Below are 13063 nucleotides of genomic sequence, written 5' to 3'. Positions count from 1 at the left end.
GAGGAGAAACCACGTGGAACAGAACTCTCCTGGGGAAGGCCATCCTAGACCAGCCAGTGATCAGCCAATTTCCCAGCTGTCTGAGGACACATGATGCAGCCCTGCTGGAGATCAGCCTAGCACAGCTGCTACCAGAGGAATCTTCCAGATGACCTGCCAACTCACGAGCTAACTGAATGGCTGTTGTTTTAAGCCGCTGAGATTTTTTTTTCTTCTTTTGTGGTTTGTCAGGCAGCAAAACTAACTGATTCATCATCATCTCATGCAGAGAAACAGTCAAAATACTAACTGTATCCTCCTTAGTTAGAACCTCCTACAAGGTAGGTGCTCAATAAACATTTGTTGAGTGAAATTCACAAATGGAGCTAACATTCTAATGAGGGAAGCCAGGGGAAACAAAGTAAGTAGTTACCAAGTTTTATAAGTGCCCGGGGAAGGGAACAGACAGTGACTGAGGTAGAGAATCACAGTGTGGAAATGGGAGGGCAGGTCCTCTAGGGAGCTCCCCACTTCTTTCAGAACAAAAGCCGAACTCCTTACAGTGGCCTCCAAGATCCGAAGTAAACTCCTGGTACCTCTCTGACTTCACCTCTCACCACGCACTGCTTTTCACTCCAGCTACACTGGCCTCCCTGCTGCTCTTCTAACAACCAAACACACTCCCACCTCAGGTTCTTGCTGGAATGTCCTTCCCCTAGATACCCATACCATTCACTCCCTCCTTTCCTTCCGGGCTCTGCTCATATATCCCCCTTTCACGAAGGCCTTCCTAACCACCCTGTAGAAGTAGCAGCCCACTGACCCACAGAATTCCCTACCCCTTACCTGCTTTATTTTCCTCCGTAGCACTTGTCGCCATCTGCTGTATTAGATATTAACCTCTTTGTTTACTGTCTGCTTCCATCACTCGGATATAATTTCCACGGGGTAAGGAATTTTGCTTTGCTCAACTTACCTCTAGGACAGTATTGTCTTAGGGCAGAAATTCAGCCAGTGGACACAACATCCTTCAGGGGCCAGACTTCCTGCCAATTAGGACTAAGCAAGGCAAGTATTTAGCTTTGAGCCATGCTGGGAATAAGGCAAGACAGCTTTTAAAAGCCAGAATGCCCAGGTGTGTGTGGGATTGCTTACTGAGACCTATTCCAACGTGCTCACGGCAAGACAACTCACAGCTGACTCCATGGCATATTTTATAGTCTGCTGGGAGCCTTCTAATCCACACTCTTATTTGCTTCTTGAAACAGCCCTGAGGGGTAGACAGGGCAGGTTCTATCATTCTCCATTTACAGATAAAGATAATGAGGGGTATAGAGTTCAAGTGAGCTACCCAAGGCCACAGACAAACTAAGTGGTAGAGGCAGAATTCCTGGTTGTTTTGATTCCAAGTACAGTGATCATTTCACTCTGTGTGTGTGTGTGTGTGTGTGTGTGTGTGTGTGTTTAACTGTTTCTCCATTCTGGGATCTGACCTTGTGACCTTCTTGAATCATTAAGATTCCAGGTCAATCCTGACCCCCTGAAAGACCTTCAACAGAGGAGGCATCTTTTCTCTAAAGACCGCACCTGCCAAGAGGCATAGGTGATGAGTAAGCGTTTAGAGCATCAATTCCAGACCGGCCCCTGTGGCTTTCAGACCTACCACAGTCTCTTCTGTCTGATAGTCAGGAAAGGACCGTGCCCTTGGGCCCCTTCGCCCCTAGCCCACCCCAAGGCAGGCCGGGCTACAAGGGGAAAGGGGAAGGCCTCCCGCAAGACAGGACCGGCAGCTGTTTTCAGGTGAAAACCAGAAAGAAATCCCAGCCCCGCTGCTTTATTTTGGTTTAAAAATCAAGTCGGGTGACAATGGAAACTCGTTCCTTGCTGTCCTCTCCTTTCTGCCCATGTTGACAGAAGACAGACCTGCTAATTCTGGCTGGGGTTTTTCCCTCCCTGGCTGTTTTTCTCTTTGATCTCCATCAATTGAAGAGAGCTGTTCTGTCTTTCAGACTGCCAAAAGGTATCTGGGGTTTTGTGTATTTTTTTTTCTTTCTTTCACATAATTCTGTGGGTCTTTTCCCAGATATGTATTTTCTCTCAAGTTAACTTCTAACTTGTTTAAGTTTCCGCCCATGTGACTTCCAGCGCGAGTTACCAGAAACCACAAGAGAGAGAGAGAGGGCGCAAGCCCCAAAGCAAGCGACATGTCCCTGTGGGGAGCAGAGCCTCTGCACCCCAGAGTGAGGAGGCCGCTGGGGTCAGAGGTGGCTGCAAGGCGGGCTAGAGGAGGGCCCTGCGGAGGGGGGGTGGGCTGGTGGCCCGGGAGCAGTCAGGAAGGGGGGCCGGCTGGGGACAGGAGAACCCAGAGGCGCGAGGGGCTGCGTGGAGAGCCCGGAAGACTGCAGCCATGCCTCACAGCTCCGACAGCAGCGACTCCAGCTTCAGCCGCTCTCCGCCCCCCAGCAAACAGGTAGGGTCCTGCCTTCCCCTCCTCCTGCCTTCTGATTCTCCGGGCAAGGGCGGGGAGAGGGCCGGGCTGCCTGGGCCTGCCCCGGGAGCTGAGAGGCCAGGAGATGGCTGGTGGCAGGAGTTAGACTAAAGACACAGGATCTGCAGTGAAGCTGTGCATCTTGGCGGAGACCCTCGTCCTTCCACCCATCCTGCCAAATTATGCCCTCCTCATCCCCCGATGGTGCGTATCGCCTCCACCTCACCTGGGGTCCCACCCCATGAAGCTTTCGAGGAAGCCAAGAGGAGAATTAGCACCAAAGAACTCTGGTCTCTCAGAGGAAAGAGTCTACCTCTCTCCAAGGCAGCAAAATGAGAGGAGGAGTCTTAACGCGGGCTACGGGCACGCACACCCTGAATGCTAGATGGTTGCCCAGGAGACAGCCCGCAGGACAAGAGAGGAAAGGGATGGGGGTAAAGTAAAAGGTGGCAGAAGAGCAAGTTGAAAGGAGCAGGACCCCGTGCCAGCTCAGAGGATCTATCTTACCTCCTGGGCATGGCTACTGTTGCTAGCAAGGGTGGCGGAGAGAGGGCTGGGGGAGGAAGGAAATGAATCAGGAGATGGTTCTGGGGACTTGGAGACATTCCTTAGTAGCTCAGCTCAGCTCTGGAGAAACCAGAGAGATGAAGGTAGAGATTCTGCGAGCATTGGGAGTCTAGGTTGTGACTTCCACCTCAAAAGTTTTCAGCTTGAGGGTTGCCAAAAACAAGAAAACAAAAACGGGGGCACCCTGGCTGCCTTTGCAGCTCCTGCGGCTTTCTCCTCACTACATCCCTCGACAGCCCTCTCGATAGGAAGCCCTCTTCCTTCTCATCTAATACATCAGTGGAGGACAATTCCTTATCCAACTTTGTGGTTTAAAAACTGCATTCTTTCATTAACCTGGATATCCAAGAGGGCTTTCAAGATGCTGCAGCCCAAATAACAGTATGTAAACATACACTAAAGCTTCTGTCATCAGCATCTAACAGGAGAGCAGCAGGTAGGAAGGAGTCCTAGTGGAGACCTCTAGAGGACGAACAATCCAGTCCTCTGCTCAAGATGGTATCAGAGGGGTTCAGACTGCCTGGAAGTTTGTACTCTTCTTAGGAAGGAAATTACTCATGGCTTTCATGGTAACCTCGTTCCCCATCCCCCTTAGAGAAAGAGCACTTCCTTCCTATCTAACCAATTGCCCTCCGACTGCAATGGCCTGGAAGTATTGGGCACATTGGTGAGACATATGCTTGGTGGGCAGAGTCTTGCCCGAGGAACTGTGTCCCTCTAGCCTGTGGGGTCGTGAGAGTGGACAGGGCCGAAGGTACAGAAGGGTTTCATTCAGATTCCCCCACCTACCCTGCAGCATCTGGGGGAAAGCCGGAGCTAACCTCTCTGCCCAAGTAGAGCACATGCCCATCTGTGGGGTGCACTTAGAGAACACCCAAGGTTCCCTGTGTCCTCCTAAGTACCCATCCGCTATCTGCCACGGCCAGGAAATCTCCACCATTAAAACTGTTCTTGGTCTCCAGTTTGTACTAGGCATTGTGCTCAGGGCCATGGGGGATATCAAGGTCACTGAGCATAATGAAGGGAATGCAGGGGAAGAAGAGGCAGATCTGGGATAGGGACCTCAGTCCATGGGCACAGCAGAAGACACAAGGGGTACAAACCAGGAAGGTAGTGGTGGCAGGGGCGGGGGTGGCTTGGAAAGGCATCAGCCTTAGCATTGGAAGATGTAACTCTCAGATTACTGTGAGCTCTTGGGCAAGCTCTTTGAGCCTCAGTTTCCCCCACGTATAAGATGGAAATAATCGTATCAACTTCACAGAATTGGGGAATTCAACAAGGGCACCTCTGAGAAAAGGCACTTGCATAGAAGCTAGCACATAGTAGGTACTTAACAGAATTTTGGGGGAAAAAAATAGCAAGAAGTTTCTAGGCCAAAAGTGAGAGGGTGAGGGTGGAGCAGACCTGAAGAGGAGAGGTGATAAAATACACTTCATCGCCTTAACCATCTTTTTCCAAATACAGCCCTATTGAGTTCTCAAGCTCGTTTGCCCTCTTCCTGTATCTTTTGGCCAAAGTTATAGAGACCTAAGAGAGTGTAACAGAGTGTGGAGGAAAGTTCCCTTTTGGGTTCAGCCTTTTGGTAAATAGGGGGGTGGATGGGCAAGTAAAGATGAAGAAATGGAAGGGTGGACAGCAGGATATCAAACACCATGAGAGCCTGCCTCCACTCAGAAGAGAGGGTTAGACTCCCCTAATTCTCATCATCTCTGCTTCCCAGGACTCATCTGATGATGTGAGAAAAGTTCAGAGAAGGGAGAAAAATCGCATTGCTGCCCAGAAGAGTAGGCAGAGGCAGACACAGAAAGCTGACACCCTCCATCTGGTGAGTGTTCAGACCTTTCTTCACCCTCTTGAGTGGTAGGCGTTGCTCCCCACCGCCTGTGGACTCCTGGACCATAGCTTTGAGTCTGCCTGTGTGGGGATGTGTATGTGGGGGAGTCGGTGGAGGGATGCAGGTGAGGCGGGGAGGGGAGGCTCTCCTGTGAGTGCATTGAGAAGATTCCGAAACAGGGGATGGGCCAGGAGGCTGAAAGAGAAATGAGTGCCAAGAGGGCACGAGGAGTAAAGGAGCTGAGTGTGGGCAGCCCAGAGGCTGGTGGAAGGCAGATCTACATGCTCAGAGATGGGGTAGCCTGAGACAGCTCCATCCCTCATGAACCCAGAGAGCAGAAGGCAGGACTGCCTTTGGGAGGAAGGTAGAAGGTGTAGAGGAGCCCATTGTCCCACAGTGCTAGGAACGCATATAGTCCCATCCCCCGGGAGGTCAGTTGGGCAGCCACCCTGAGGTTTGCATTTGGGACAAGGAGGTCCGCAGGGTGCTGCACCCCATACCTCTCTTCTGAACATCATTAAGGTTTGATTTCGAAATTTCTGTTTTGATGATATCCCAAGGGGTCTGTGAAAGATACAGTTTCAGGTGCACGTATCTGGGACGGTCACCATCCTGGTTGAGTTGCCTCCAGTCTCACACTTTCTAGGGAAGCCCTGATCCCTGGCTTGAGCAGGCGCCTTGGGTGATCTGAACTGCATTTCTCCCAGCAGTCCAAGATCCTGGTCAGTGTTTCTAAATTCTGGCTGTGAGCTTCATAAAGCAAAGCTTCCTCCTCATCTCCCACACCTTACCACCTCTTTTCTCTTCGCTCTGCCCCTCAATTTGCTCCCTGTTCGACCAGCTCTTATTTCACTGGCTCCTTCCTCTTCCGTCCCTTCAGCCCTTCCTCTGACAACTCTGCCTTCTCGTCCCTCCTCCTGAGCCATTCCCAAACCTCTGGCATCCCAGTAATTCATTCCAATGGTAAAAAGGGCAATTGACACCAAAAATGAATATGCTTATGGTTATTTGAAAGATTAGCCTGGTAATTGGCCAGTTAAAGAACAGTTGTTTTATTCCTGTCAAGAAAAAGTAAGATGTAGTTTTAGGTAAAAAGATACTGCTTTTAGCCTTGTAAGGAAGCAGAGAGCAGGCTGCACCAAGATCTCTGATTGGATGCTCGTGTTTCATTTGAAATGTATTCAACATGTCTTCCATTTCATACTAATGTAGTTTTATGTTCATGAATATTTGTTGAATTGAAAGAAAGAATGAACGAACACCAAGTCTGTTCTTCTCTTTGATAACTGTGATCAGTAGTCTAAATGTTAAGTTGGTGGTGGCCCTGCTTCTTATACGTTCTCCATGATTTCATTATGGCTTAGGGGCTCACAACACTCCAGTTTATTATTTTAACCTTGAAAATCTATGATCACTCACTTGTCTCCAGCACAGTCTGATTCTAATTCAATATTCTTTGGAGCAAGCAAATGAACAAATAAATAGAAATTAGTAAGGATAAAACCTACCTTTTTGTAGAAGTAGACAATGTCCCAAGACTGGAAATATGCTATAAGTTTTATAAGTTTGTAATATTAAAAAAAAAAAAACCCTGGAAACTAAGTATAGCTCAGCAGTGCCACAGTCACAAGGACATTGTTTGAATCCCAGCTCTGCCATTTGTTATCCGTATGACCCACCTTAGACCTTAGAGATGTTCTTAACCTCCCTTAGACTCAGTTTTCTTATTAGGAAAATGGGACAGTAACTACCTACCTCATAGAGATAGTGCATATAAAGGGGTCAAGTGTTAGTTACTGACATATCATAAATATTCAAAAGTTTTGAGGATAATAAGAGTAATATTAATAATAGTTATTATTAGAAGAAACAAGATAATCACAACTAAGATTTTATGTATATGAATTTATACTTATATATAAATCACAGGATCTCAGGGCTGAAAGATTTCTTAAAGGCTGGAAAGTTCAGACACATGTTTGTTGCTTGAGACTCTCTACAACACCCTCCGGAAATGGTTCCCAGTGTATTGGTCACTTCTAATGATAGAGAACTCCCTGCCTCCTAACAGGAGCAGAGGAGTCTTCCTTATCTCGAGCTGCGCCACTGTCTCCCTGGAAATTCAACCCCCTGGTCTTCCTTCAACCCCTTGGGGACGTATCAGTGAGGGTGACATGTATGTTTCTTTGTTGTGGCAAGGTTTTCAACACTAACTAATCTGTCTCTCTTTGCAAGACAAGAGTTAGAACCAGAAGATTTAGCCCATCTGATTATACTAGTCATGGCTCTATTGGGATAATCTCTGGGGGTTGGGGGTCCCTGGAGCCCCCAGTCATGTAGTCACCGCATCCACACTCAAACCCCCAGCCTCAGTCTCTAGAATGTTCGCATCTTTCCCACACCTGGACACAAACTCCTCCACACTCCTTTCTTTTGAGCACCCCGGCACTCATCTTCACTTTTTGCCCAGTGAGTAGGACACCTCAGAGTTTACACAGCAAGCCTGAGGGCTGCAACCAATGCGACTTATGTTTCTTGACTTTGGGTGGAAGCTTTTGGCAGCAACAGGTAAATCTGCCACCATCAAACAGAGGGTTTGGCTGTGATCTGAAATGTTCATTTCATCTCAGACAATAATCACCCATCTTCTGCATCCATTATCCTCTTAATTATGTTTGTGATTCAGGTAGAAAACCTTCTACTTTACCACCAGCATTCTTAAGGTTGGGTGCTTGGTTTGCCCTTCACTCCTTTCTGTGCTTGTCTCCACATGCTGAGGCTCTGGAACCATTCTCTGGCCCTCAGACATAGCCATAGGACTCATCTACAAGACGTTAAAGACCAGGGTTTAGAAATTACTGAGCGTACAGTACCAAGTTTGTATTAGTGTGCTAGCCTCATATATGCTGGGATAAACATTGATTTCTCGGTTTCAACTTTGTCACTGTTATCTCTCTTAAAATACCAAAAGAATTATCCTTTTCTCTAGTGAGAGTGTGGGATACCTATTATTTAACGTTTTCAGTATCTATCCTATAAGTGGTTTACACCAAAACACTGTATATTGATTGCTTTTGAAATAGCAGAGTAGGGAAGTTGCTGCTTTTAGCAATGTGTTTAACCTCATGCCAATGTTATAACATCTCTGGCCTTGACTATCCCGCACATAAACCGAATCAGGTGCTTCTTTTCATACTTGTGATTATCAACAAAGTCCACATTCCGTGGGGTTTTTTTGCTTTGTCTTTTTTGTCCGCACCTCATGGCGTGCGGGATCTTAGTTCCTGGACCAGGGATCGAACCCATGACCCCTACAGTGGAAATGAGGAGTCCTAACCATTGGACCACCAGTAATTCTCCCACATTCTGTTTTAATTCTCCTTTGGTTGGTGTCTCAAACAGCACTCATCACACTCAGTTCCTTTTCTCCCGCAGTCAACTATAGAGTCCATTAGGCATAGTAAAGGCATTGATTAAAAGGAGAAGGTCATATCTTGACCCGTTCACTTTCAAAAGATATTAGTACCTAATAAGTGTATCCAAGATAATCAGCTGAAAAACTAAGAAAAATAATAGGAATCCAGTCAGCTTTCAAAGTTAACACAAAAAGTAATAACTTTTCCTAGGCAAATAGATTACAAAATTTAATAGGAAGAAAGATTCTGTTTATAATACCAAGAACAGCAAATGGAAGGAAGGAGTAAATTTAACAAAAAATATGCAGGGTTTAATTTTTTAAACTTCAAAATTATTCTAAGAGATTAAAAAAACACTCAAATAAATGGAAAGATATGCCTTATGTAAAGATAGCAATTTTCCTTAAGTTAATTTAGAAATTGAATTAATTTAATATGATCTTAATAAACTAGGATTTTCTGGGTATTGGAGGAAAATGAAATTAGCTATTCTAAGTACCTGGAGAAAAATAACCATGTGAGAGTTTCCAGGAAAATTCTAAAGAAGGAGGGTAATTAGAGACGATTAGCTGAATAAGATATTAAAGTGAATTACAAATATAGATTTCAAAGCAGTGTGGAAAAGACAAAACATTGGACAGAATAGAACACAGAAATAGACCCCCAAGCAAGCTCAAATTTAAGACCCCAATACATATGTCAGTTCCTAAGACACAAGTACAGATGCAAAATGTCTAGGATGGCATTTCAAACCAGAGAGAGAAAGATGAATTATTCAATAAATAGTGTAGGGACTAAATAAATAGGGACAACTGGCTAGTTATTTGAAGAAAAAAAAAAAGGTAGAGTTTTCATTTCTTATACAACACACACATAGATTAAATGTGGGAAAAGATTAAAGAAATTTGGAAAAATTAGCATTAAAATATTTACCTTGGAATGAAGTCTTTTCCGGATAAAATGCAAAACCCTGAAGCCATAAAGGGAAAGACTGATATACATTATCTTTATACATGAAAAGTGAAAGTGTCTATACAGCTCAAAGTACCTAATATGCAAAATCAAAGGCAAGTGAAGACTGGGAAAAATACCTGCAACACAAATGACCAAAAAAGGGCATATTTGCTTAATATATGAGAGCTCTTATGAATAAGAAAGCGCTCAACAACCCAAAAGAAAAAATGAGCGATAATTAGGAATAGGCAATTTACAGAAAGAGAGAAATAAATGGCAAATAAATATGGAAAAGGTGCTAGACCTTACTTAGTTAGGGAAATGACAAGGCAACAGTTAGATCCCCTGCCAGATTGGCAAAGACAAAAAGTGTTGCTAATACACCATGTTGCCAAGGTGATGGATAAGCAGGTACCACCACACACTACTAGAAGTCTAAGTGGGTGCAGTTCCGTTAGAGGGCAATTTGACCATGTCCATCGAAATTACAAGTGCACATACGCTGTAACTCGGCAATTTTACATCTAGGTGTCTGTTTAGAAACATACCCACAGATTGCACAATTATGTACATGTAAAGATAACCATTGCTGCATTGTGTGTCATAGCAAAGACTGGAAACTAGCTAAATATTCATCAGTAAGGGACTCAAATAATCTATCGTTTGTTCATTCAGTGGATACCACAAAGGTGTTAAAATAACGAGTTATATACAGATGTGCTAATCTGAAAAGATTATCTATACTCTTAAGTGAAAAAGTATGAGTATGGTATATAGTTTTCTCCCATGCATATTTTTAATAAAAAGAAAAACATATGTGCCTATGTGTATAAACTTTAAAATTTTCAAATAGGTTTCCCCCCAAAATGGCTAACGGTATATATTTCCGAAAAGTAGGACAAAAGGTCTAAAGCAGGAGAGAGATACTTTGCATTTTTTTTTACCTTTTTATATAGTTTGGATGTTTTTATCATGTGCTTTTATTTTTATAATGTAGATATTTAAATTCCCAACATCGATCATTATTACATATGCATTAGGATGATTTCTTTTCTAATTTGATTTCAAACATTGAATAGTCTTCCATTGTGACATTTTATCCCTTGAACATCCTACATAAATATCTCAGTCCTTTGGGACAACCAACTGTCAGCTGGGATTTGTAATGAGTAATCCTAAGGTCTCCAGCGCTAGTAAGAGATGACAGACCAGTTTCATTTGTGTGGTTATCCTGGTAATTGTAGGATATCTCTGGTGCCTTGGAGCAGGAAGGATTTTGAGTCTGTATCCCAGGTTAGCGGGAGAGTTGAGATCAGTTGAGAAGCTTTGTTCATGAAAAAGCTAAAAGTAGAGGGGGTGGTGGGCAGACAGTAATATTAGCCGAGAGCTGTGATGTTGACAAGTCAGACCTGGCCTTGAGGGTGGAACTGGAAGAAAAGTACAGTAACAGGGCCAAATCTGGAGCTGGAACTTCAGGTACTTAGATGGGGGTAGGACAGGTGCTTGCCTGGGGCTGGCTCCTGAAGGAGTCTCACATTAGTTTAAAATAAGAAAAAGATTTACAGGTTCCAGGGTAGATCTTTAATGCCATATGTAACAAACATCATGAGTGTAAATTGTGCCTGAAATTAAGCTGTTGCTGTGAGAAATAAGGTATTTACAATTGGAGGAAAACTGAGTAATGGAGGAAACGAAGCTCAGCAAAGATATTAACTTCCTGGGCCTTCTTAGAAAGACACACTGTTGTTCTTGGTTTTCTGGGAAGGACTGGGAGAGAAGCCTGTTCATGGTCCTTTTTCATTCCGTCAGTTTTTTTCTCTCTCTGGGAGACCATGCCATAAGATTTATTGGCATAGAGAAATCACAGGTAAAATAAAATAAAATAAAACAAAACAAAAAGCTAGAAAGTATGTTTTAGCTAGTTCCACCCTAAAGAAGTTCAGTGTAAAATCAGTGAACTTTCTGTGGAAAAGAGCCATTTCTCTTCGGCCTCTATTGCTATGAACTTTTTTTTATTAAAAACATATTAATTGGGCTTCCCTGGTGGCGCAGTGGTTGAGAGTCCGCCTGCCGGTGTGGGGGACACGGGTTCGTGCCCCGGTCCAGGAAGATCCCACGTGCCGCGGAGTGGTTGGGCCCGTGGGCCATGGCCGCTAGGCCTGCGCGTCCGTAGCCTGTGCTCTGCAACAGGAGAGGCCACAACGGTGAGAGGCCTGCGTACCGCAAAAAAAAACCCAAAAAACCAAAAAAACAAAAAAAACAAAAAAAAAACCATATTAATTGTATTAGGTTAAGTAACTTGTCTGAGGTCATACATCTTGTAACTAGGTCTGTCTGACTGAAGAGCCCATCTTCCTAACCACTAGGCAACACAGCCTCTTCCTTCGGACTCGCATGAAGATGTATTCATCTTCCCTAACTGATCCTCCTTGAATCTCTTCCTGAATTTTTTTCTCTTGTTCTTTAAGCAACATCCTCCAAAGGTGACACTTTTTCTCCTCCATCATTAGGCCTAGTCGAGAAATTAATGATGTCTCTGAGCAATAGATTGATATAGCCATTGAGACCATTTTTAAATAAAGCTGTGTAGCAATAACTATTAACATCTTGCTCTTTGGTGCAGCAATTCCACTTACAGGAATTTGAAGAAACAATGATGCACAAAGATGCTCAATTCATCATTATTTGTGAACAGTAAACACTTTATCAATACTATAAAATTGGACGTATACCCATCTACTGTTGACTAAGTATATTATGACACATTCATATGCTAGAATTTTATGCTGGCAATAAAAATGACGAAGTGGATCTGTATTTATCAACACAGAAAGATGTCAATTACATAGCACTGAGAGAAAAAGCAAGTGACAAAGAGTATGCAGAGTATAATTCCGTTGATGTAAAATTTGTGGTTTGGAGGGCATGTTTGCATGCATAAAGAGATGTCTGGAAGAATATTCTCCAAAATGATAATAATGGTTATTTCTGAGCGGTTGAATTTTGAATAGCTCACCTTATTCCTGGTACTTTTCTGTAATTCTTTTTATTATGATGAATGTATACCATTTAAAAAATTAGAATAAAAAATTAGACTATTCTCATTTGGGAAGGAAAAACACACGAAGGAATTCACCAGCCCTAACTGCTTGTCCTGCTGACAATGGATCAGTGTGGTTATGGTCAGGAGGCATGTTTGCAAGGAGGCCAGCTTCTCACCAGTCTTGGCATTATAAGGAATTTCTGTCTAAATGGGATTACATGTCCCAGGTCAGAAATTGATGACACCCATTCAGCTGAAGTCTTCATGAAGCTGTTCTCAGCAGCTACCAGACTACTTTTTCTTGGAAAGGATGAGGGAGTCTCTCTAAACCCCAAGCTGCTCTGGGGTTTTCCTTAGTCTCCTCTGTAGGACTAGGTCTGGTCCTCTGAGTCCTAAGGGATTCCATAGATTGATTCCACAGGACAGAGTCCCCTTCAGATTGTGGGGTATCTGTAGAGGATCCTGCCATGGGTCCACATGGTAGCTTGTGAAGGGAATAACAAAAACTATAGTCATACCCCATTCTTGATGGAATCACAGAATTAAAAGGAAACTCAGGGCTTCCCTGGTGGCGCAGTGGTTGAGAGTCCGCCTGCCGGTGCAGGGGACACGGGTTCGTGCCCCGGTGTGGGAGGATCCCACATGCCGCGGAGCGGCTGGGCCCGTGAGCCATGGCCGCTGAGCCTGCGCCTCCGGAGCCTGTTGCTCCGCAGCGGGAGAGGCCACAGCAGTGAGAGGCCCGCGTACCGCAAAAAAAAAAAAAAAAAAAAAAAAAAAAAAAA

General features: G+C 44.4%; 1 protein-coding gene across 1 annotated transcript in view; it reads left to right on the top strand.

Annotated features, from left to right (window-relative positions):
- The first annotated feature begins 2165 nt into the window (after nucleotides 1-2165).
- BATF (basic leucine zipper ATF-like transcription factor) overlaps nucleotides 2166-13063 on the top strand; it is a 21844-nt gene continuing 10946 nt past the window's right edge. Inside the window, exons 1-2 of the mRNA XM_024737749.1 lie at nucleotides 2166-2449; nucleotides 4755-4859. Of these exons, the coding sequence (XP_024593517.1) occupies nucleotides 2387-2449; nucleotides 4755-4859 (168 nt within the window). The 5' untranslated portion in view covers nucleotides 2166-2386. The remainder of the gene's footprint in view (nucleotides 2450-4754; nucleotides 4860-13063) is intronic.

This window comes from Neophocaena asiaeorientalis, unplaced genomic scaffold (genome assembly GCF_003031525.2).
Source record: "Neophocaena asiaeorientalis asiaeorientalis breed wild unplaced genomic scaffold, Neophocaena_asiaeorientalis_V1.1 scaffold49, whole genome shotgun sequence".
NCBI lineage: Eukaryota > Metazoa > Chordata > Mammalia > Artiodactyla > Phocoenidae > Neophocaena > Neophocaena asiaeorientalis.
The sequence above is the reverse complement of the archived record's forward strand: the minus strand, read 5'-3'. Positions and strand labels throughout refer to the sequence as shown.